This window comes from Cucurbita pepo, chromosome 12 (assembly GCF_057944985.1).
Source record: "Cucurbita pepo subsp. pepo isolate OVF chromosome 12, ASM5794498v1, whole genome shotgun sequence".
Classification (NCBI taxonomy): domain Eukaryota; kingdom Viridiplantae; phylum Streptophyta; class Magnoliopsida; order Cucurbitales; family Cucurbitaceae; genus Cucurbita; species Cucurbita pepo.
Genome location: NC_141809.1, coordinates 1,318,830 through 1,343,542, shown reverse-complemented (window position 1 = coordinate 1,343,542; position 24,713 = coordinate 1,318,830). Strand labels below are relative to the sequence as shown.

Here is a 24,713-nt window from a genome sequence, read left to right as displayed (position 1 = left end):
TTCTTTTTTTCATTTAAGTCGCTCCGTCATACATCTATTCCATAATGTTAGAATAAAGCACGGTGTCTAGATAGGGGTAAATATCAAGCATAGCTCAATTATCTTTGACAAGGAAAAAAAAAAAGTTAAAAGGTTCGTTGAATTTGTAACGGACTTGTGATATTGTCTCTTTGGACTTTTCCTTTTGGGTTTCTTCTCAAGGTTTTAAAATGTATTTGTTAGGGAGAGGTTTTCACACATTTTCTCTCCAATTGATGTAGGACTTCACAATCCCCCTTAGGGTCAGCGTCTTCCCTGTCATAGATATCATTTGTAACAGCCCAAGTTTTTTTTTTTTATTTTGGGCTTCTTCTCACGATTTTAAACTCTTATGGGCTTCTACTTTCACTCCTTTATAAGATGTGTTCTCTCCTCCTTTCACACTCTTATAAGATGTGTTCTCCCCTCCAATCGACGTGGGATGTCACAGATCTTTACTTCACATAAAAGTGATCGCATTGTGCTTTAAGCGATCACATGTACTAAAAGCTCATACAAAGTTGTCACAGTGTTCCAGGCAAGTTACAATCAACCAAGGCCATGATTTTGCAACACCTCTATTAGTAGGTTGTACCTATATTCCCTAGGCATAGTCAACCTACCGACTATCATCATCTTGTTGTGTAGCGTTTTCCTTTGTTCAAGATTGTAACCCAGTAGAGAAATTCTTTTCAAGTGCGTGAAAATTCATTTCATATCATCCTTGGAATATTTGATAAGGAGTGGCATGCATATAGTTTCACAGTAAGCCACCAGTTTTTGAAGCCATTGAAGCAGAGTAAGAAAAGATAGCAGACACAAAGCTTGGCAATTACAAACCCAAATTCAAGGTAGCATATCCAACACTGCGTGATAACGCCCTCTTTGAATTCTTTATTCTAAGACAACGAGTTGCATTCATAAACAACTTGATCCCTTTGAATAACGAGCTAATGTCATGGACATTTCACTTTTTCCAAAGTAAAGTCGTAAGTGGAGCTTTAATGAAATTGATAAGAACTTCTCTATCTTTGACCATTAATTAGATATCGATTATTATCTTGAAAGAAAAAAAAAAAAAGACTATCGACAGAAATTTAAACTTTCAACCTGTTATACGTCGGTTTGAATAATTTTTATTGATTTTATTATGGGTTGACTTGAACGGTAAACAAATAGCGTTTTTATTCTTGAATTTTCAAAATATTTAATTTAGTCCACTCACTCAATAAATACATTTAAGATTAACCATTTGGCTATTATATTGCCACCTATCTTCACTTACTTAAATCTCGTCTCCACCAAGCTATGTAGTTTTAATACGTGGGTAGCATAATTTGTTAAAAGCAAAATAAAGATAGTGGGCCAAAACGGAGGTCTATTTTTATGATATAGAAACCAAAAATAGAACGGACTTAAAGTTGTAAGAACTTGAACTAGTTTAAAATCACTTATTATTTTTTCCAAAATTAAAGGGTTGATATTTTAACACAAATTTGAAATGGACACCGAAGAGTTTAGTAAACCTGGTAGACACGTTTTAAAATTACGTACCAACATAAAACCTAGCTACGAAGCTTATAATTGTATCAAATAAACCGCTAAACTTTAATAAGTTAATCAATTTAGACCATCCATTTGAAAATCGTCTGTGCATCAACTCCCACACGTGTAAGCATCTCTAAATCGATATTTTTTTAATTGTTGAATTTTTAATATGAAATTTATTTTATGAAAATAATAAAATATTTGTATTATCTAAAAATTCTTAAATTTTTAAAACATTATTTAATAAAATTCCGAAATGACATTTAATAAATTTACGAACTTTCAACTGCGTATTTATATTATCTCATCATATTAAAAATTAGTTAAAACAAAATTAAAAATGGAAAATGGATTGAACACTTTAATATTTAAAATAAAAATAAAAAGAAAAATTAACCAATGATTCAAAGCAGTGGAGAACAGAATTCTTTATCGGTGGTGAGTTGTTTGATTTGTAGTTTATGCCAAATCTTAGTTCTCAAATCTAATTTTTACTTCATTTTGAGTTCGATTGAACGCAAGGATTCAGCCATCCACAGACATACTTGAATCCCCAAGTTCTTCAGCTTCAATCTCCTTTATAAGGATCCTGATTCGCGATTTTCAGGGGGTTCTTTCCTCTGGATTTCTTACTTTTCGTTTTTAAACCCGTCCCATTATTTTGCGGCTGTCCCGATTTTCAATCCATAGTAAATTTCGAGTTTTTGAGTTTGATCGTACTCAAAATTAGGGTTCATTTGAGCTGTTTTTGGATTGGATCTTAGTCGATAGACCATGCTTTCGAATCAGCTGCAGAATGGGATGGATAGAGCAAAAAGCATGTGGTCTCGTCTTCCGGACACCGATGAAAATGAGGACGACCTCGTTAGCTTCTTGAAGAAGAACGATGGGGGCGGCGTCGAAAGCCTTGATTACGAGGTCATCGAGAATTATGCTTACTGGGATGAACAGGTACTTTCATTCTGTTCTGTTTCTGGTGATCTTTGAGTTTTAATTTTATGGTTGGGCCTGCATTTATCTTGGATTACTTCAATTGTTCTTGTGATCTGTTGGAAAATAATTCTTTACTATGAAATGGGGCTTCAGCGGATGCTGTTTTTGTGCTTCTCACGATGTGCTTTTGGTGTTCTGTAGGCGCAAAGAGGAAGATTATTTGTTGGCTATAGTGTGGTGGTTAAGTGGCTGTATGCTTTGTTCATTGGCATTGGTATGATGACAGCTTCCCTTTACCTGAACAAAAACTCCATGTTTACAAAGTGCATACATTTTGTTTATAACGCATAATATGTTATCTATCCATAAATTATCGATAAAATAAGTGATTTGTGTGGGTAATACGATCCTTAGTTTAGTTGTGACATCTTGATCGAGGTTATAACGTGATGTTTAGTAGTTGTTGATAAACGGAGTGAACTAGAAGGCATTCGAACTGAAAGCATTGGACATTTCATGGTTTTCTTTTTGCATAATTTAATTCGACGGTGTAAAGCATATGGTTGTTTTTCTTGTTGTGTCTAGTTAACGACTTCTCTTGGCTGCGTCCAGGCACAGGATTGGCTGCAGTTTTCATAAATATGGCTGTTGAGAACTTTGCAGGCTGGAAATTTTCATTGACATTTGCTCTAATTCAGAAGTCATATGTAGCTGGTTTTATAGTATACTTAGCCATCAACTTGGGTCTAGTGTTTTCATCTGTATATATAGTCACTCATTTTGCTCCTGCAGCAGCTGGATCTGGCATACCTGAAATCAAGGGTTATTTGAATGGTATGTCATATTATTGATGGCTCTTCGCTTCCATCCTTGGTAAAATTAAAACACATTGTTTTTGGGCATTTGAAAGTATCTCTTTTGTTCTAATGAACAGGAATTGACATTCATGGTGTCCTTTTCTTCAGAACCTTAATCGGAAAGGTACCGTTGTACCCTACCCCTCATTGCTGGAAATTTCTGCAGATATGTTCTTAAAGTTTTCTCATTTTTTTTCTTTTCGTAATCTTGGTATATGTCAGATATTTGGAAGCATTGGTTCGGTGGGAGGTGGATTGGCTTTAGGCAAAGAAGGACCGCTTGTACATACGGGCGCCTGTATTGCTTCTTTGCTAGGACAAGTAAGCCTGCATGAATTTCTTGTCGTAATATTCTTATGACAATCAATATCTTCACAATCCAATGAGAAAGTAGATTTTATTAATCCATGTTTGATTCAACTTGGTTCGTATTTTCATTTGTCTATTAATGTTTATGTCCCAATTACGGCCGAAGTTGTATTGTTATTCCATACTTGTCTTAAACTTTGGTGTCGTGGCTGTTTGGTATCCATTTGATATTGAGACTCATTATTCAATACTTTAATTCATGATGTTCAAGTCTCTGACTTGGTTGATCTATGGAAATGAAATATGTCCGCGTGCACCTACATACCGTCAGTATTTGTGAGATCCCATGTCAGTTGCGGAGGAGAATGAAACACCCTTTATAAGGGTGTGAAAACCTCTCCTTGGCAGACGCGTTTTACAAACCTTGAAGGAAATCCGAAAGGGAAAACCCAGATAGGACAATATCTGCGGTGGGCTTGGGTTGTTACAGTTTTCTTACTTGAAAGTTGTGAAATCATTAGTGTACTTTAGCGGAATTTAGGGTAAAGTTATTATTTGCAATAGACAGGTTCCGGAGTTGAATGGACAAAAATGAAGAAGTTCGGCTTCTTTTCATTTTTTCCTTTTTTGGAATCCCTGCCTTTTGTGTTCATTCAAAACTCACATGTTTGTATGTAGTAGAGGGATTGACATTGGACCCTGCTAAAATCTGTGTGAATATCCTAAATAGGTCATGTCAAGTGGTTGTGACCTCATTACAGCCTTCCACCAACGTATCCTATGAGTTAAAAAGAAAAATCCTTTGAGATGAATTATAACTGCATGGTTAGTGCAAATAATGATTTCTTGTCTTTAATTTTGAAAACAGGGTGGATCTGGTAAATATCATCTAAATTCCAGGTGGTTACAAGTGTTCAAGAGTGACCGGGATCGTCGTGATCTTGTAAGTTATTTTTAGCATTTCAATTTACATTCTAGCTCTCCACTTTTCTAAATCAAGTCATGATTTAATATTACTTTCTGCATGATTTAATACACTTTGCCTAATTGTTATTTGTCTTAATTTTACATATTGGACTTTGAAGAACTTAAGCTTTTAATGGTTTTTTTTTTTTTTTTTTTTCCTTTTCTCATTTGTTTATGACTTATAGTATTAGAGGCTGTAGAGGCAAATAACCTAATTGTTCTTCCTTTTTTCGTTAACAATGAAAGGTGACATGTGGGTGTGCAGCAGGAGTTGCTGCAGCTTTTAGAGCTCCAGTTGGTGGTGTATTATTTGCACTGGAAGAAGTAACATCTTGGTAAACACATTTCTTCCTCTCAACATGCTTGAAGGCTGACTTATGTGGTGATAGAATGTTTCTTTCCTCTTTCTCTGTTGATTTATGGGCAAAATAATCTTTTGATATCGTTTTAGTTCGGGTTGGAGTCAAAACACCTGCAGGGTGAAAAGCAATAATTTATTAATCTACAGGGGTTAGGTTGTTAGTTCTGGAACTATAGGGACAATCGGAAAAAAAAAAAAAAAAAAAAAAAAAAAAAAAAAAAAAAAAAAAAAAAACTAACCCAATCTATGTGAATTTTGTATTTGACATTGAAGGTGGAAGAGTCAACTTTTGTGGCGTGTGTTTTTTACGTCTGCTGTGGTGGCTGTTGTGGTGCGTGCAGCGATGGGATGGTGTAAGAGTGGGAAGTGTGGCCATTTTGGTTCTGGTGGTTTCATAATATGGGACATATCAGAGTAAGGTTTATAATCTATTCATGCCTTCTATGCCTATGTCTCCTTTGAATTTTTAGCTGCTAATGGTTATACTTTTAGTGGCCAAGAGGACTACTCTTTTGGGGAGTTGTTGCCTATGACTGTGATTGGGGTTATTGGAGGCTTATTAGGTTGGTAATTTAGTCGTACCTTTTTGGTTGGCTTAGCTAAATTTCCAATTCCAAGGATTAGGTTCTATGTTCATCCTTTTGGTTATTCGTTTAGGAGCACTATTCAACCAGCTTACTCTTTACATGACGTATTGGCGACGAAACCATTTGCACAAAAAGGGGAACCGAGTTAAGGTACGCAAAAGTTTAATGATGATTTATGTCTATTATTTCTTCAGCCCCAATTACTTCAATTTTTCTCCCTTGAAAAATTTCAGATCATTGAAGCTTGTCTCATCTCGGTATTAACATCAATTATTTCGTTCGGACTACCACTTCTAAGGCAATGTACTCCATGCCCCAAATCTGATCCTGATTTGGGTAATGAATGCCCAAGGCCTCCAGGGACGTACGGGAATTATGTCAATGTAAGAATCAGTACTGCTTGTCTTTTGTTGTTATTTTGCGATTATTGTAATTTTCAATACCAATCCCATATCATTTAGCTGGAGCTAGGCACACTTGGAGTTGCTTGACATAAATCTGCCTGTTTATTACCCTTTTTTTTTCAGTTTTATTGTAGCAAGGACAATGAATACAATGACCTTGCAACCATCTTCTTTAACACCCAGGTTTTTCTTTTTTCTTTGTTCAAATTTATGCTGATCTTTTCCATTTCTCTATAATATTCTTTTTTACCTTCTTGATGTCGCTAAATTTATTTTTCCAGGATGATGCCATAAGGAATTTGTTCAGTGCAAAAACGATGCATGAATTCAGTGCGCGGAGTTTATTGACCTTTCTGGTAACGTTTTTCACTTGGTTTACAGCATAACTTTCTTTGTTCACATGTTCTTATTGTTGTACTGTTTCTTATTTTCATCATCTTACTGAAAATCCCTTCATTTTAGAATTAATATAGAATCACTAAGTTGTGCTATGTTATTAGGAACTTGATGATATGATTGTTTTACAATATTCCATCCATTCTTCTACTTTTTCAGGTTATGTTTTATACTTTAGCTGTCGTGACGTTTGGTACTGCTGTACCTGCTGGTCAATTTGTTCCTGGTATAATGATTGGATCTACGTATGGACGTTTGGTTGGAAAGTTCGTGGTTAGTTTCTACAAAAAGCCGAACATTGAAGAGGGAACGTGAGTCTTTGCTTATTCTATGAATATTCTAGTTTAATAATTTAGATGTTATTGAGAGAATGCTGGCAAACATGCAATATCAGATAAAACTATGGGGGTCATTTTCTTGTTAATAAAATTCATGGGAAATACAAGATTTTGGTGAGGCACTCTTGACCAAGTTAATAGGGTCAGGATATACAATCTTTCTCTAGCTAAATCCATTCTAGAAACAAACTGAATTCCAGTGAAAAGGAGCACAAAAGGGTAGACGAACTTTTTCGAGGGCTCATGGGGCTTACAGAAAAATACTCGATTGACAAAAATCGTAGACGAGCTTTGAAAATAAAACTTATGGTTTCGGGTAACACAAATCAAAAGTTAATCATTGGCAAATGAAATCATGAAAGATCCAATCTTACTTTATTGTATCTTCATGTGATAACAATCTTTAACGTTCTTCCAAATCTTACTGGTTTTCTAGATATGCTTTGTTGGGTGCTGCATCGTTTCTAGGAGGCTCTATGCGAATGACAGTGTCTTTGTGTGTCATCATGGTTGAAATTTCAAACAATTTGAAGTTTTTACCTCTCATAATGCTTGTCCTTCTGATGTCCAAGGTAAGTCAACGTATATGTATATATATTCATGGATGCATGTGAAAGTTTCTTATTTATATAAACACTTCAGGCTGTTGGTGATGCCTTTAATGAAGGCCTCTATGAAGAGCAAGCCCAGTTGAAGGGTATTCCGTTACTGGAATCGAGACCGAAGTACCAGATGCGGAAAATAACAGCAAAGGAGGCCTGTGGAAAAAGGGTAATCCTTGCGTATTCCTTAAACTCCTTTTGTATTGAGTACAGAGTATTATCCAGGCAATGATGTTTCATTGGAGCCCATGCAAAAGAAATATGCTATACGAAAAGGAAAAATAAAGTTTTGCGTCGAGTATATGCATGGAGGACGATTTGTGTGGTTTAAAATTGTGAGATCTCACGTGAGTTGGAGAGGGGAACAAAACATTCCTTATAAGAGTGTGGAAACCTCTCCTTAGCAGACGTGTTTTAAAACCGTGAGGCTGACGGCGATACGTAATGGAAGTAGACAATATCTACTAGCGGTAGGTTTGAGCTGTTACAAATGGTATTAGAGCCAGACACCAATGGTATACCAGCGAGGATGCTAGGCCCCCAAGGGGGGTGGATTGTGAGATCCCACATCAGTTGAAGAGGGGAACGAAGCATTCCTTATAAAGGTGCGGAAACTCTCCCTAGCAGACGCGTTCTAAAACCGTGAGGCTGACGGCGATACGTAATGGGCCAAAGCGGACAATATCTGTTGGCGGTGTTGGCCTGTTACGAAAATAATTGAAATGAGTGGCTTACCTATAATTTTTTTTTCTTATAATGTGTATAGTATTAGATTCTTCCTTGCCAATACACTGTTTTCTCTATTTGTAGGTCGTCTCGTTCCCCCGCGTTGTTAAGGTTGCTGATATTGTTAGTATTTTACGGAGCAACAGACATAATGGCTTTCCTGTGAGCATACCTAAATTCTTCTTTTTCTTCTCGTCTATTAACCGATTCTTAAGGCTGTGCTTCTTTGCCCCTTAGGTGATCGATTACTCTCGAAACGGAGAAACACGTGTCATTGGACTAATGCTTAGAAGGTATATAGGCTGAATTGATAACCAACACAATCTTTTTAATGATTGAAGCATCCCAAAAAGCCTTACTGTATGATTTTTGATGCAGTTACTTGTTAGGACTACTGCAGTCCAAAGTAGATTTTCAGCACAGTCCTTTGCCTTCTGATCCAAGAGGATCCATGCCAACCAGGTAAATGGATACTCGATCCGAGTCCCGAGACTATAATGGACGGGTTATCCTCACTTTTCCATCGAGTTCTGACTCGTTCTTTTGGAATTTTCAGGCATAATTTCAGTGAGTTTGTGAAACCTGCTTCCAGTAAAGGAATTTCTATTGATGATATCAATCTTAGTTCAGAGGACTTGGAAATGTACATTGATCTACTCCCCTTTTTGAATCCATCTCCATATATTGTCCCAGAGGATATGTCTTTGACAAAGGTATTTGCTTGATTATTTTGTTTGGTTTTATGTTATTCATCATTTTTGAGGGAATTGTGGTTTCCGTAATCGTCGTATCTTGCAATGTCATAGGTATATAATCTTTTCCGGCAATTGGGTCTAAGACACGCGTTTGTCGTTCCCCGTCCAGCAAATGTGGTCGGTTTGATCACTCGAAAGGATCTGTTGATAGAGGTAGTATAGTCACCTTACCACATTTAATATTTCAAAAACACGTCTCGACATTAATAAGATACAAACACCTCGATGCAGGATAGCGAAGATTCGGATGCTATGGAGCTACAATCGACTAGTGTAAGGTCTCTGACTCTCTATGATGCTTTACTTATCTCATAAAACGATGCATCTATTCGGACTTCCGAGATTGTAATGCGATGCTAACGCTTCCATTTAGATTGATTCTTACGTTTTTAGTCACTTTAGACGCTGTCAAAACGAGTTCATCATCTAATGTGCCGAAACTGTATAATCTCTTCAAACTCAACTTATTAATCTTGTATATCGTTACGATGGCATGGCAGAGCTCGGCGTCGAGATAGAAGTATACATACAACGAATGGGGATGTCGAGAGCCCACTTCTTAACGGACTTTTGGTCAATAACGCAGACGGCTGATGAACATCATGCAGCAGCTGCCAAGATTAATATGGTCAGATTACTACTAGTTTATGATGCTTTTCTTCATATTCCCATTAGGAAATATATTCTTTATTGTTTGCTGGCTGGGATTCCAATCCCAAACCAGGTAGATATCTAAAGAACAGAGCAGAACAGAGCATTGTATTATATCATAGATTGTAATGATAAGAGTTGGCTTAGTTTATTTTGTTTATGAAAGCTTCAAACTTACGAAAACGTATGTATAGACGACGTAAAAAGAGACCTCGATGACGAACTATCACTACAAAATGGCTGAAATTTGTTGTACAAAAAAGACTGCAACTTATTGAATGGGAAGGGCTTGGCCAGTGCCCGTTTAAGCAATCGCTAGAACGGACAAGGCCGAAAGCAATAGCCAAAAGCCAGCGCCAAGGCGCGGGGCAGTGGCTTTTGGTGCTTGTGTGGCGGGTGTATGTGCAAGGGGGACGGCAGGGGAGGCCAAGGCAGAGGGCTCTGGGGCAACGGTGGTGGAAGCGAGGCGTTGGACGTTAATGTCGACCTTCTGGCCGGCCTGGCAATGGCCGGGAACACCGCAGAGGAAAAAGTGATGGCCTCTGGTTTGAATGGTGATGGTGTCGTTGCCGGAAGAGTGTGTCTCTATGGGGTCTGAGACATTGCATGATTTGTACATCCCATGCGTCACTCTCATTACGTTGTGGAACTTGGCGTTGTACTCAAATACTGAAAAACAAACTCATCATTTCAATCATTTCTTAAAAACCCGTCAATTATTCGATCGGACCGCTATAATGAACCCGAACTTGGCGTTCCACTCAAATACTGAAAAAACAGACTCATCCCCGTAAATTATTCGATCTCAAAACCCGTAAATTATTCGATCGGACCGCTATAATGAACCCAAATTCCCGTAAATTATTCGATCTCAAAACCCGTAAATTAATCGATCAGACCGCTACAATGAACCCAAATTTGACGCTACAATGAACCCAAATTTAAAAATCAAATTTACGTTAAAATTTTCAAATTCATGTAAAATAAGCTTTTAAATCTTAAAAAATTTCTACTCATTTCAAAACTTTAAAAATTGTTTGATAATGATCGATCAAAATTCGACATTATTTTATACAAAATTAAAAATTCAATATCTTATTATATACAAAGATTAATTTTATGTCTAATAATTCGTTAATTATTTTTTAAATAATATTTTTTTACCTTTGAAGTTTAGAAGCCACTAAATTAGTAATTTAAGACTAAAAATGAAATTTAAGAAAGTCATAGGCAAAAATAAAATAAAACAAAATATATTTTTGACTTAATTTTGAATTTTAAAAGGAATTAAAAAAAAAAAAAAGAGGAAGGTTTGTGGGAATTATATCATTTTAAATTTGTGAAGTGGTGTAAATCATAATGAAGGCGTGAGTGAGTGGGTGGAAAAGCTTGTACATAATGGGCCTTGTAGGGCCCATTATGTGTGGCCCACTATCACATGCTTCCAGCCCACCTAATTTCTTTTTTTTATTATTTTTTGTTTATTTTTGGAAGTTTCTTTTAGACCCTACTTCCAATCTCAAAGCCTACGACCATTCTTGTCGGAAAACCTTTAAAAAAAAAAAAAAAATTACAAATTACTCAAAAATAATTCCATTTGTTTAAAAAAAAAAATCAATATTTTTTCATAATTACAATATTATCCTTGCACTTTTACAAAATTTTAAAACGAGAATATTTTTAAAAGAAAAAAAAAAGTAAGAATTATTTTTATAATTAAACCCATTTTTTCCTAATTTAAAAAATAATCCTTATTTTTAAAAAAATAAAAATTTGGGCAACAAAAAGGCATGAAACGAGAAAATCATGAAATGGGTTTTTTTTTTAATGATCCAAAAAATTCAATTTCCGAAATAATAATAATAATTAAGAAAGGAATTTAAAAAAAAATTTGATAAATGTTCATATGAAACTTACCGATGACATCACCGGGCTGGAAAGTCTTGGTAGCAGCCCACTGCTTGTAGTCGACACCGCCGATGGTGGTCCAGCCGGCGGCGTCTCCAACCTTATAAACCGCCGCGACCGCCGGCTCCAGCACCATGGTCATGACGACCACGAACACCGCCGCCGTCACCGCAACCGCTCTCTCCGCCGCAAAACCCATTTTCCGGCGGTTACCCTCTCAAATTTCAGTTGGCTGAAATGGGTTTTTGAATTTAAGATGGAAACTTAAAAAAGAGTATGCCTTTACCATCTCAATTTATATAATCTCCCTTGAACTCTAGTGGGTTCTTTTACACTTTTTTTTATTTTTATTTTTATTTTTTTAAAAATATTTTTCTATTTTGAGGTGGACCCATTTTGGTCATTGGATCTTAGAATCTAAGAAACAACGACTATTTAAATATTTCCTTTTTTTTTCATTTTATTTTAATTCTAATTTTAAATTAATAAAAATATCTATCAATTTTGCACTCTCCAATATATATATATATATATTCAATTTTAAAAATTTTAATAATACTCTAAACTTTAAAAAAAAAATACTATTATTTTTTATTTATAATTTTATGGATATTTTTTAAAATATGGTATGGACGTAATGATATTATAAAAAAAATTGAAAAATATTAATGAAATTTTTTAAATTTTAGATATATTTTTAAATAAAATATTGAAGGCTATTATTAAAATTTTGAAGGATTAAAAATATTTTTAATAAAATATATAAAATTGAGAGGGGACCAAAATTAATGAAGCTTTATTAAATTTTAAACCATATTGTTTAATTAGGTCATGATAATTTATTTGGATCAAAAGAAGGAAAGCATTTAAATTCAGCTCTTGGATCTTTCACAACAAATTAAAAAGGAAATAAATAAATAAATATATTTTTATTTTTATTTATTTATTTATTATAAACTTTTCTTTTGGTCATTAATGGTTGGAGTTTGAAGAACTTCAAAGGAAAGAATGGAATGTTTAAGCCTTGCTGGTAAGTTGTTAGCGCGTCGGGTATGGTACCATCGACTACAAACTCGTCTCTACAGAACTTTTCGACGGCTAAGAAATTTAATGTTGTTTTTTTTTTTTTTTCTTTTGTCCAAATAACCACGGTTTGATCAGTATTTCGTATCACCATCCCGGGAGGTATAAATAAAAATAGTATTTGTTCGTTTGGTACTCGGTCGATGATATGAAGTTTGTAATACTTTTTTCACGGGAAATGTTAATTTGGTAAATAACTTTTATTATTTATTGGGTTAGTTGTGAGAGATGATGAATAAGGTAGATATTACATCATTTGCAAATAGGGAACGGACAAAACGTATATAGTGATCAGAAGCAAGGAAGATTATAAATTTATAATTAAAGACGACATTTCCGTAATAATGAATTTTGAGTGAATGTAAAAACACGTCGGTATAAAGCAACGAGATCATAGTGGAGTTAGGTTATGATTATAGTAGAGTTGGGTTGATTTCAAATGTTAACGGGTTCTCGTAACATTAAATTGAATTGAATCGAATTTCAAAATATATAATTTTGCGTATGATACAATTATATACGCATATTTTTTTATTATTTATTTTTTAATATATATTACTCGTAGATGTTATAGCCGCTATTACTTTGTTTGAACTCTTTAAAATAATTTTTAGATATTTAGAAAGTAATTTTTTTAATATATATTGAAATTAAATGGTAAATTTTAATTAAATGTTTAAAAATAAATAGACATACTTTAAAAACTAACATTTTGAAGCCAAATGAACTCAATTACTCGACCGAACCCAATCTAAAAAAATTATGGTTTGATTCAATATTCATAAATGACTGCGGAGAGGAAAGGTTCCTTTTTTTAAGGTGCTCCCGTGAACCGATCGAGTGAAGACGGGGTGAGGCTTGTAACTCAGAGGATTAGAGCACGTGGCTACGAAACATGGTGTCGGGGGGTGCGAATCCCTCCTCGCCCACAACCGACCAAAAAGGGAAGGGTTTTTCCCTCCAGGGGTAGGAAAATCATGATCGGGATAGCGGACCCAAAGCTATGGAACTTGGGTGTGGGTCTTTTGTCGAAATGGAATGGCGTTATCTTTTTATTTTTTCTTTTTCGTTAATAAGTTTTTTTTTTTTTTTTTTTTTTGTGAGATCCCAAATCAATTAGAGAGGAGAAAGAGTGTCAACGATGACGCTGAGCCCCGAAAGGGGTAGACATCAAGCGGTGTGCCAACGAGGACGTTGGATCCCAAAAGGGGTGGATTGTGAGAACCCGCATCGATTGGAGAGGACCAGTGAGAACGTTGAGCCCTGATGAGGGTGGACATCGAGCGGTGTGCCAGCGAAGATGTTGGGCCCCAAAGGGAAGTGGATTGTGCGATCCCACGTTGATCAGAAAGGGGAACGAATACCAGCAAGGACGTTGGGTCCCTAAGAGGGTGGATTGTGAGATTCTACATCGGTTGTAGATGAGAACGAAACATTCTTTACAAGGACGTGGAAACCTCAGCAGACACACTCATAATTTTATATTAATAAAGAAAAAAAGATTTTATAAATTTATTTTTAACATTAAATTCTAAACAAATTACAAAAGTGAATTAAAGTCTCTATTTTTCTGTTTCCCATAACAATAATATAAATAAAAGGGAAACAAAATAATTAAAAAAAAAAAAAAACAACAATATTCATACTCTTTCTCCCGCCCCAACTAACTAATAACAAACCAAAATCCCAATTTACAACTGATGCGAAACAGAATCGAACCCATTCCCATTACTCTGCCCATTCTTCACCGCCGCGCCCCGCCCATTAACCCCAACAGCCTTCACACTCTCCTCCGCATAACGACGGCGATCCTCACCGTCGTCGTCCATAAACCTCTTCCACAGCCAGTGCTGCTTCCACACCCTATCCGTCATCTCTTCGATCGGAACATTCTTGGTCTCCGGCAGCAGAAACAGAACGAACACGGACATGACAAGAACCCAGCCGGAGAAGAACAGGAAGATCCCGAACTTGAAGTGGCAGAGCATGGAGAGAAAGGCTTGAGCGATGGCGAAGGTGAACAGGAGATTTACGCACACGGTGATGCTCTGCCCCGCCGATCGTGTCTCCAAAGGGAACGTTTCGCTCGGAATTAGCCATCCCAGAGGCCCCCACGACCAGGCGAAGGACGACACGAATGTGCAGACCATTACCACCACGACGATGGCCAGCGCGTTGTGGAGATTGTTCGTATCGTCCTTCACTTTGATTCCTAAAATCACTGCGATCACCACCTGTTCATCCAATCGATTCATTTAGTTCTTAATTTCTGTTTAAAATGTTCGATTAAATTCATAATCCCATCTAATCCATTCATTTAATTTCTTGATTAAATTCATAATCCGATCTAATCCATTGATTTAATTTCTTGATTAAATTCATAATCCGATCTAATCTCCATACCTGAGAAATAAACATCTGAACTCCGGCTTCAAGCAAGAGAATCCGGCGGCCAAGTTTATCAACAGAGTAAATCGAGACGACGGTAGAAGCAACGTTAACAGCTCCGGTGATGACGGCGGAGTACAGAGCGGCGTCGTTTTTAAACCCCAAAGTGCTGAACAAAACCGGCGCGTAGAACATAATCGCGTTGATTCCGGTGAGTTGCTGGAAGACTTGTAGTGCGACGGCGATAATGATCTGCGGCCGATTCCGCCGCCTGAGTAAGTTTCGAAATGGGTGTTTTACTTCCTTTGCAATCCGGCTCGCTTCGACCAGCTCCAAAAACTCCGGTTCGATATTTTCGGTTCCTCTAATTCTTTTCAGAGTGGCTTTTCCTTCTTCAAAACGACCCCGTTCTATCAAACTGTTCGGCGTTTCCACTACTAAAAGAGCTCCGATTGTAAGTAGACCGGCCGGGACTCCGGCCAGCCCTAAGGACAGCCTCCATCCCCATCCATCTTTAATTCTGCAATTAATTTTAATTATAATTAATTTTCCAGCTCAGCATGTTATAGATGACACGTGTGATCAAAATAAAAGGAAAAAGGGAAAAAATGCTGACTTGGCAGTTCCGTAGTTGATGAGGCTGGCGAAAAGTATGCCAATGGTGACGTTGAGTTGGAATAATATATTAAGTCCGCCACGTATTCTGGTTGGTGCAATCTCCGATAGAAATAATGGCACTGCCTGTAATTAAAAATACAAAATTCATTTATTTTAAATTTTAATTTTCTTTTATTATATTTTATTTGAAAGAGTTGAATTTAATTAACCAATAGAAGGTTGCCAAATCTTGGTTTAATTATAAAATAATAAAAATTCAACACCTTCAAACAAGACAAAATAATAATATTATTAAATAAATAAATAAATAATAAAATTATAAATAATGCATGGGGAATCAAAAATTTGGCTCATTTGTTATCCATCATTTTCATCAATAAAATATCATAATATTCGACAAAAAAAAAAATTAAAAAAAAAATTAAAAATTTAAGAATCTATTAGATATTTTTGTATTTTGAAGAACGAATCTTATTTTTTAATTATTTGGAGTCACATGATTTACGAACATGGAAGATCGGACCCGTTGTTTTCAAATGATTCTCTTCGTGATATTAATTTTTAATGTGTATTATAGGTCAAACAAAATGGCTACCACTTTCGTGACTAAAAATTAGGGTAAATAATTCAGAGAATCTGACCTGATTCGCGAAACCGACACCACAACCGAGCAAGATTCTACCAATAATGAGCATTTCGATGTTTTGTGCAGCGGCGTTGAGAACGGTACCGATTATGAAAAACACGCCGGCGATCAACATGGTCGGCCGTCGCCCGAGCCGTCGTGTGGTGTAGGAGGCGAAGAAGGTGGCGGTTAATCCAGCGAGATATAAGGACGATGTGAATAGTTGAAGGCCTTGGTTATCGTATTTGCAATAGTTACTATCGCCGCCCTCTTCAATTCTCCGGTGAACCACCGGGAAGAATTTTTTTAAAAACGATGGCATCGACGTTACTCCACCTAAGATTAAAATCAAACATAATAAAAATATATAAATTTAGTCTCTAAACTTTTAAATTTATATCTACTAAATCGATTAATTTACTCACCGGAAACACCGACGTCGTAACCGAACATGAGGCCGCCAGTGGCGGCCATAACACAAGAAATAATGACGATGGGAGTGATTTTGGCCTCAAACTCGACGCCGCCAGCGGCGGTGGAGAATCCTCCGGCAGGCATGGTGGCGAAGAAAACAGCAAGCGAGGTGCCAAATTTGAATGAAGAAGAGACTGAAACACTTGGTTGCATCTTGCCGGCCGGGGGGCTTCGGATTTTATAGGCGACGATGAGAGAGAAAGTAGAGAGAAGCAGGTCAGAGCCGTCGCTAGGATCCTTCCACGTGGTGATTTGGACGGCTGATGTTTATCGTAGACGGCTAGTCAACACCAAATTATTTTACGGCTGGATAAACCGTGTGTGAATTCAATATTCAACTTAAATTCCAAAATATTTTCCAATAATAAAAAAAAATCCAATTTCCTTTTTTGAATTTACATATTTATTAATTTAAATTTTGTGGATAAGATATTTATTATATATTTTTTATACACGCAAATTGTGATGTCACACATTAGTTGGAAAGGAGAATAAATCACCGGTGTAGAAATCTTCCCTAACAAACGTGTTTTAAAGCCTTGAGGGAAAGCCCGAAAGAGGACAATATCTGCTAGCGGTGGATTTGGGCTGTTACAAATGGTATCAGAGCCAGACAATGGACGATGTGCCAGCCTTCTCGTTGTTCCCCGAAGGGGGTTAGACACGAGACGGTGTGCCAGTAAGGACGCTGGGCCCAAAGGGGGGTGGATTTGGTGGTGATCCCACATCAATTGGAGAAAGGAACGAGTGCCAGCGAGGACGCTGGGCCTCGAAGGGGGGGTGGAATCACCCTTTATAAAGGTGTGGAAACCTTCCCCTAGCAGACGCGTTTTAAGCCTTGAGGGGGAGCCCGAAAGGGAAAGCCCAAAGAGGACAATATCTGCTAGCGGTGGATCTGGGCCGTTACAAATGGTATTAGAGCTAGACAACGGACGATGTGCCAGCCTTCTCGCTGTTCCCCTAAGGGGGTAGACACGAGACGGTGTGCCAGTAAGAACGTTGGGCTCAAAGAGAGGTGGATTTGGTAGTGATCCCACATCAATTAGAGAAAGAAACGAGTGCCAGCGAGAACGCTGGGCCCCGAAGGGGGGTGGAATCACACTTGATAAGGATGTGGAGACCTTCCCCTAGCAGACGCGTTTTAAAGCCTTGAGGAAAAGTCCAAAGACGACAATATCTCCGGTGGATCTGGGCCATTACACAAATCTATCCAAATTAAATTAAATCATAATAATAATTTTAACAGGTTTAAAAGTATAAAAACTAAATTATTTGGGATTATTTTAATTTATTTTTGATAATTAAATAATTTTTCCAATGGGGAGAGTCCACGTAAGTCAAATTCAACACCTTCCATTAAATTAAGTTCTTATATTATTATTTTTTTTAAAGTAAATAATTTAGTAATAACGTGGGAGAATTTTAAATTTCAGAGAAGAAAATATATAATGTGAAAGGGAATAGGAAAGATATGTCGTTTCATAGATTAAAGTCTTCAGAAGCACAGGAAACGACACGTCGGTGGAAAAGGCCAAATTTTCATCTTTATTCTTAATTTTTTTTTATTAATTTGGTCAAATGAAAAACAAAAAATAACGTAAGACTCTAATTATTTAATATATTTTGGGGAAATTATTTTAATTTTCAAAATTTTGATGAAAAAGACGTCGACGAGGCTGAATAGAAGACTTTTCGTGTGGATTATATATAAATAAATAAAAATAGTAAATAAATGTATGGATTATTTTAATTGAGAATTTTAAAATAATTTTTCTTTTTCATTTTATAGGTTGTCCAATATTATTTACTTATATTATGTTTTAAATTGTATTTTTCTTATTTTACTATTTATAGAATAATAACTTCTATTTATCCAATTAACTTCCGTATGGATAAGAACAAATATTCGTTTGTTCACCCAATCGTTGAAAATCAATTTTCATTTATAAACGAAATAATTAAGTATATATTATTAAATTGTTGCTTTTATGACGTCTATTTAATATTATTGAGATGTTTTATATTCTCTTAATAAATTATATAAAAAATAGAAATTATCCGTTAAAAATATTGTTTTAAATTAATATTTTTAATAAATATATAAATTTTGTAGATAGAGATTGAAATAAGTGACGGAGACCGAGAAGACTTTTCCGTCTCTACTTTGACTCTTTTTTAAAGTCAAAATAATGGAACGGATATAAATAATAATAATAACAATAATTAGGTTTTGAAGCAATTAATTGGTTGGGATTAAGTAAAATCCGAAAGAAGAAAAAGAAATGTTGACTTTCAAATTTCATGTTCTCACAATATTCAGTTAGCCGCAGCCGTCGGATTCGTTTTTTGATTATACACATTAGTCAAATGTTTTTATTATTAGAATTAAATAAATAAATAAAAGAAAATTCCATGTAAAGCATAAAAAAAAACATGCCTAATTCTCCCTTTATTTGTGTTTTTTTTTTCTTTTCAGATGATAATAAATAAAAATACAAAAATAAGGCACCTGATGCACGTGCTTATTTGAATGGGAGTGTTTAATTTTTTTAATATTTTTAAATATTTTTTTTTCGTAAAAAGAATTAAGTTAATAAATAACAGATAACAATAACGACTCAAATTATTATTATTTTTTAAGTTAAATTATCAATATATTTTAAAATTTTTAATTTTGTATCGTAATTTTTGAGTATTAAATTTTGTGTTGAATGGTTCGATAATTTCTAAACTTTACGACTCGTTTAAACGGAAATTAAAAATTTAGAAATTTATTAAATAATTTTTAAAATTATATTAGAAGATTTGTAGACAGTTTTTTTATGGATAAGATTACCACGAGAAGTCAAACCAACAAGGGAAGTGGTTGGGGCGGCATGTCCCCAAGTACTTTGACTTTTGTTTCTTTGACTTCAATGGTTAAAATTGACGGTAAAAAAGGCATTGTTTTTGAAACCCTACTTGGATATTGGCGACTCTTTTACCATGTTGAATATAATTTTGACTTTGAATTTTGACTTAGAACGACGTAGTTTGACTATATGAGCTCGAATTTAAAGAAACAAAAATATTATATATATTGGAGTTATGGATAAGACGGATGTTCTTATCCGAATCAGATTGACTATCGAGAATTTGTTGTGCTAATTAATTTAATGAATCAGATTAATTGTAGTTTAGATGTAAATGCGTAGATAAATATTTCGAGCATTGCATAATTGATTAATATTAAAGCGGGAAACTAGGTGGGAATGGGGAAGGAAAATATAATACTCGTTTAGTTAATGGGAAGAAGTCTCTTTGTTTCGTTCACTGTCTCCGGTTTAAACAATAAAATCTCAAATATTCATAACTTATGAGTTCGAGTCACTGTTTCTTATATGAATAGATAAGAAGTCATAACGGATTTATAAAGACTACCAACAACACTTACCAATACCGAACACGTGTCGAGGTTATTAAACTCAACACACTTTGTCTATTTATGCAAACATCACTGATGACTCCAAAACCAAAAGTTATCTTAAATTTCATGTACAGATTTTCTACGTTTATCTTCCACCACATCATCATGACATCGACAAAATGTCATAATGTGGTCGAGGTTGATCTCACTCGTAAATGGTGTAGTAACAAAACTCGATCACGTCAGTAATTTTGATTTTGATTAGGTCTATTTTGTGAAATTTCGTTCGTGGTTTCAATCAATTTATCTTCCACGAGATATAGTCGTTCCTAGTTAAACGGTAACAATAATGAAAACAAGATAGGGATAGAAAATATATTACACGAGAGTTTATATTAATCCATAAAAAAAATCAAGACCGTGTTCAATGTTTTGAAAGTGCCAAGTTCTATTGAAATAGTGTGGAAAATTACAAAATTACCCTCAATAACTCTCGAGAATGATTATCGCTATTTTCCAACACTTTGTTGTGTACCTCACTCTATTTTTCAACCATATTCTTTCTAACGTTCACAGTTGCTCGAGTATGATAATCCAAGTTTTAAAAACTAAAAAAAATTTATTATTATTATTAATTTTGCTATGAACTCTAAATAATTTTAATAAATGAAAAAATGAAAGTAAATAAAATGGGAGAAAACAAACAAAAGTTTTTTTATTAAAAAAATAGTTATAATATTTTTTAATAAAGACCAAAAAAAACACAAAAGCAGCACTATGAAATAAAAAAAATTATTTAATAATTAATAAATACAAATCGACATGTCGGCTTTGTTACGCACAGTGGAGGCCCATCAAAAGGATTGAATCTGGGCTGTGGCCCATATGTCTCTTGACAATCCTGCCCCAAGCCCATTGGTATGACATGCAAGGTGAAATTCCCATTTTACCCTTTTTCATACAAACCAAGATTTTAGAACAAGCCCAAAATAACAACGGGCTAGGTTATGAACTAATAATCGACTTCGTTCACCCTTCATGTCGATAATAAGTTCACGGACGTATGAAAATGTCGATAAAAATTTTGAACTCAATGAACCCGAGAATCTAAAATATAATCTCGATTGCTTATGGATCAGACCTTAGGCTACTTGAAGTAACCCGAGAAATTTTTACCCGCACAACCAGACCTTAGACGATGGTTTATAAGAATATATTCGACAATAGAGAATTGATGGGAATAGGGTTGACAATTAAGTTTACCAATTATTAGTATTAGGGCATAACGATGTCCTTTATGGCGTTGCCTAATGTTTTGTCCTTAATTATCTTAAAATTCAATAATTATTTTGTACCTAACATTGAGTTATTTCTATATTTTAAAATAAATATTCCTCGGAAGTCATCAATTTACATATACTTGTCTTTTATAATAAGGAAAATCATAGTGAAATCTCGTATCGGTTCGAGAGGGGAACGAAGTATTATGATAATGGTGTGGAAACATTTCCTGAACAGATGTGTTTTAAAACCACTATTCGATACGTGATGGGAAAAAACAGACAGTATATGTTAGCGGTGGGCTTGGACTGTTATAAATGGTATTAGAGTCATACAGCTAGTGATGTGCTAGCGAGAGCGCTGGGATCTCAAGGGAGGTCGGTCGTGAGCTCCCACTTCGGTTGGAGTGGGGAACGATTTTTTCGTGTTTTAGAATTAATAAGGTACGAAAGAGAAAAATGGGAAATTCCAGAGTGGAAAATCACATCCAAGGAGTAAATGCCACGTGTCATAGAAGTAACGGAGTACCTTCATTAAAAAGTTTTCAGTAGATAACACCCAACTACTCTACGTTTTTCCTCATTTACTCGCACGTGGTTCTTACCCACGTGGCACGTCACACGCATGAATGATTATTTTATATATAAAAAAATAAAATTCCTTTTTTAAATTTATTTTATTTTATTTTGTTTTGAGCTTTGTCGCGTGCCACCACAAATTTTAAACATAATATTCATAAAATAATTCACAATCATGCCAAAGTTAGGTTTTAAAAAATATTCATATTCCAAATATTCCAAACTATTATAATTTTTAGATTATTCATTCACTTTATTTAATTAAATATATCAACTAAACAACTAACTCCCTAATTTTTGGGTAAAATATTAGTTAAGCTATGTTTAAATTAATAATTATTTATTTCGTTTTTTTATTAACGGTAAAAATCAATAATCAGTTTAGTTACGTTCAAATGGGTAATTATTTATTTAAATTTTGTCGATTTTTTTTTCTTATAGGGAGAAAAAGGCAATTTATTATCTTCTAATTTCATTAATTGTATTTTTAATTATATTTTGCACTTTGACAATTTTCTAATTTAAATAGCATTAAGGTATATATTGTTTTCCAAAAAGACCTTTAAATAAATATATTTCTGTAAATAGATTTTTAATTCTATTATTATATATAATTTACCTTATAATTTACAATTAATTGAGATATTTATATTTAATTATATAATTGTAATTTATGTTATAGTTTTTCATGAATTGAATTTGTTTGGATTGTGTTTACGAGAAACTATTGACCGTATCTTTAGAATGAGGTATCTATTAAAAGAATGGACGAATAATAGTAGATATGATATGTAACAGCCAAAACTTACTACTAACTGATATTGTACGCTTTGACCCATTACGTATCGCTATCAGCTTTATAGTTTTAAAACGCGTTTGTTAGGAAAAAGTTTTTACACCCTTATAAGGTATGATCATTCCTCTCTTCAATCAATATGAGATCTCACAATCAACCCCAATTCGGGATCCAACGTCCTCCCCGGTGTCACAATCGCATTTTGATGGCAGCGGACTTGCGATTGTGCGACACTCATTTCTCAGCAACAAGTGAGTTAAGTCTATTCGTTCTCGCGTTGCCTACGACCAAGCAACGTATGCTCGAGCCTTTGGCCCCGGTTCAAGAAGAAAGTTTTAGAAAACTGGGGCAGAGAGATTTCAAAAGAGAGTTTTGAAAGCAAGATTTGAGAAATTGAAATTGGTGTTATATGGGAATATAAGCAAAAGACAACAACAACGGCTTACTGCATATAACTATCGGGTAGAGAGAAATTGACAACTAGTCATATCCCCCTATAGTACATTTTGAAACATTTCATGTCTGGCAGGTCTAGACATGATTTTTTTCAAAACGTCATATTTCCTATAAATACAAAAGTAAAAAAACTACAACATGGAAAGACATGAAGGGTTTGGCTTGTCATGGGCATGTGACCATGGGTAACACGCCTTGGAGGAGCATGACCGTGACACCCGGCACACCGCTCCGTGACTAACTCTAATACCATTTGTAACGCCCCAAGCTCACTACTAACAAATATTATCCACTTCGACTCGTTACGATTCGTCGTCAAACCCACATAGCTGTTCATGCATGTTTCAATATTACATATGAGTCTATCTAGCTAGCTAACGTGAAGAAATCTCTTCCACTTCTTTTCCCATTTCCCTGTTCGAATTCCACCCTATTTAGGGTAGGACCGAGATGAGAATCACGCAAATTACATGAACATCTATGTTCATGTACGATCGATTATTTGAATAACTATGATTTAAAATAGTAGAAACGATGTTAATAGCTACTCTGGAATTTGTTATAGAACGTTATCGTCCAGATATATTTACCATACAAAGAACTCGATTAAATATTTTTAGTAATAATGTATTTCTTTCATTTTTCATTCTTAAAATGTTCTCAAATTCCAACTTTATGTTTTAAATACATAAATCTTCAAAAAAAAATTCAATTTATATATTAAAAGAATGGACGAATTTATATATTTATTTTATAATATATCACTAATATTTTGATATAACGTATATATATATATAATTCGTGAATTCAAATACGATAAAAAGAAAATAATAATAATAATAAAAAGATTCCCTAATTTTATATTAGGAGGGTAATCAAAATTGGATGGAGCGTGTCATTAATTATAATAATACAATAACAATATATTAAAAAAATAAAAAAAAAATAAAATATTAAGCTGTCAGAGTATTTGTCTCTTTTTTTTAAGGTTAAAACAGTAATTTATTATGCATTTTAATTTTTTTAAAATTATAATAATTTTGAATTTTGTGATCTTCTTAATTTCCAAAATTATTTAATAACCTAATTTTTAATTTTATATCCCTAATTTCTCTATTTACCTATTTGACATTAAAAAAAAATTAAATTTTAAAAACAAAAAAGTTTATGTTCTTGGAATTAATTTTTTTTAATAGGAGTAAAAAAATATAAATGTAAAAAATCGAAAATTAAAATCTTTATTAAATTAGAATTCAATAATGTATTAAATACAAAATTCAATTTTGTTGATTATAAATCTTTTATAAATTTTAGATTAAAATATTTTAAGAATTATATATTTTGTGTAGCGAAAAACATGGATACCAATGGAGGGTTAGGGCTTGGTGGTGACGGCTAGGGTTACTCACGGTTATAAAGGTTGCCACGTAGGTGAAGTTGCTATCAATTTTTTCACATTTTATTTACACGTGGCATTTCTTTTTAGATTAAATTCAAAATACAATTCTAATTATTTTATATATTTTTTAATTTAAAAAATATTACTCGCTTTGCTAACCGACAAATTGGGGAGGGAGAGAAAAAGATAATGGTGGGCCCAGCTTACCCTTTTCCGGTGGGGTCCATTATTTCCTACGTGGCTACTCTCG

The 24,713-nt window shown here is 34.5% G+C and overlaps 3 protein-coding genes across 4 annotated transcripts; 1 reads left to right on the top strand and 2 right to left on the bottom strand.

Moving 5' to 3' along the window:
* The first annotated feature begins 1,917 nt into the window (after positions 1-1,917).
* On the top strand, positions 1,918-9,609 carry CLC-D (chloride channel D). 2 transcript variants are annotated; one of them, XM_023692440.2, is made up of 24 exons: positions 1,918-2,004; positions 2,356-2,517; positions 2,701-2,773; positions 3,112-3,333; positions 3,434-3,480; positions 3,579-3,677; positions 4,534-4,608; positions 4,878-4,966; positions 5,266-5,406; positions 5,485-5,555; positions 5,650-5,729; positions 5,813-5,962; positions 6,107-6,166; positions 6,265-6,339; positions 6,539-6,690; positions 7,154-7,289; positions 7,360-7,488; positions 8,130-8,207; positions 8,283-8,338; positions 8,424-8,507; positions 8,602-8,758; positions 8,852-8,953; positions 9,032-9,078; positions 9,301-9,609. In XM_023692440.2, the coding sequence occupies exons 1-24, from the start codon at positions 1,966-1,968 to the stop codon at positions 9,392-9,394; spliced, it is 2,418 nt and encodes an 805-aa protein (XP_023548208.1). In that variant the 5' UTR covers positions 1,918-1,965; the 3' UTR covers positions 9,395-9,609. The 2 variants fall into 2 exon arrangements, with proteins under 2 accessions (XP_023548208.1, XP_023548210.1); XM_023692442.2 differs by lacking the exon at positions 1,918-2,004 and having other exon boundaries at positions 2,011-2,517.
* On the bottom strand, positions 9,542-11,640 carry LOC111806918 (mavicyanin-like). Its single transcript, XM_023692443.2, has 2 exons — positions 11,369-11,640; positions 9,542-10,120 (listed from the first exon to the last, which is right to left on the bottom strand). The coding sequence occupies exons 1-2, from the start codon at positions 11,556-11,558 to the stop codon at positions 9,756-9,758; spliced, it is 555 nt and encodes a 184-aa protein (XP_023548211.1). The 5' UTR covers positions 11,559-11,640; the 3' UTR covers positions 9,542-9,755.
* A 2,304-nt stretch (positions 11,641-13,944) lies between these two features.
* Positions 13,945-16,707, bottom strand: LOC111807466 (sugar transport protein 13). The gene is made up of 5 exons (XM_023693201.2): positions 16,499-16,707; positions 16,090-16,409; positions 15,447-15,571; positions 14,846-15,350; positions 13,945-14,676 (listed from the first exon to the last, which is right to left on the bottom strand). Exons 1-5 carry the CDS (start codon positions 16,698-16,700, stop codon positions 14,134-14,136), a joined length of 1,695 nt encoding a protein of 564 aa, XP_023548969.2. The 5' UTR covers positions 16,701-16,707; the 3' UTR covers positions 13,945-14,133.
* Between the last annotated feature and the right edge of the window lie 8,006 nt (positions 16,708-24,713).

What these genes read in the sequence shown, in the direction of transcription:
- LOC111806918 (XM_023692443.2), bottom strand. Translation starts at nt 11,558, where the DNA reads ATGGGTTTTGCGGCGGAGAGAGCGGTTGCGGTGACGGCGGCGGTGTTC. An exon ending in CCAGCCCGGTGATGTCATCG is followed by an intron (nt 10,121 to 11,368) that starts GTAAGTTTCATA and finishes TTTGTTTTTCAG; the next exon opens with TATTTGAGTACAACGCCAAG.
- LOC111807466 (XM_023693201.2), bottom strand. Translation starts at nt 16,700, where the DNA reads ATGCAACCAAGTGTTTCAGTCTCTTCTTCATTCAAATTTGGCACCTCG. An exon ending in TTACGACGTCGGTGTTTCCG is followed by an intron (nt 16,410 to 16,498) that starts GTGAGTAAATTA and finishes TTTTAATCTTAG; the next exon opens with GTGGAGTAACGTCGATGCCA. An exon ending in TTCAGATGTTTATTTCTCAG is followed by an intron (nt 14,677 to 14,845) that starts GTATGGAGATTA and finishes TTGGATGAACAG; the next exon opens with GTGGTGATCGCAGTGATTTT.
- CLC-D (XM_023692440.2), top strand. Translation starts at nt 1,966, where the DNA reads ATGATTCAAAGCAGTGGAGAACAGAATTCTTTATCGGTG. An exon ending in CGTACGGGAATTATGTCAAT is followed by an intron (nt 5,963 to 6,106) that starts GTAAGAATCAGT and finishes TTTTTTTTTCAG; the next exon opens with TTTTATTGTAGCAAGGACAA. An exon ending in TTGTCCTTCTGATGTCCAAG is followed by an intron (nt 7,290 to 7,359) that starts GTAAGTCAACGT and finishes TAAACACTTCAG; the next exon opens with GCTGTTGGTGATGCCTTTAA.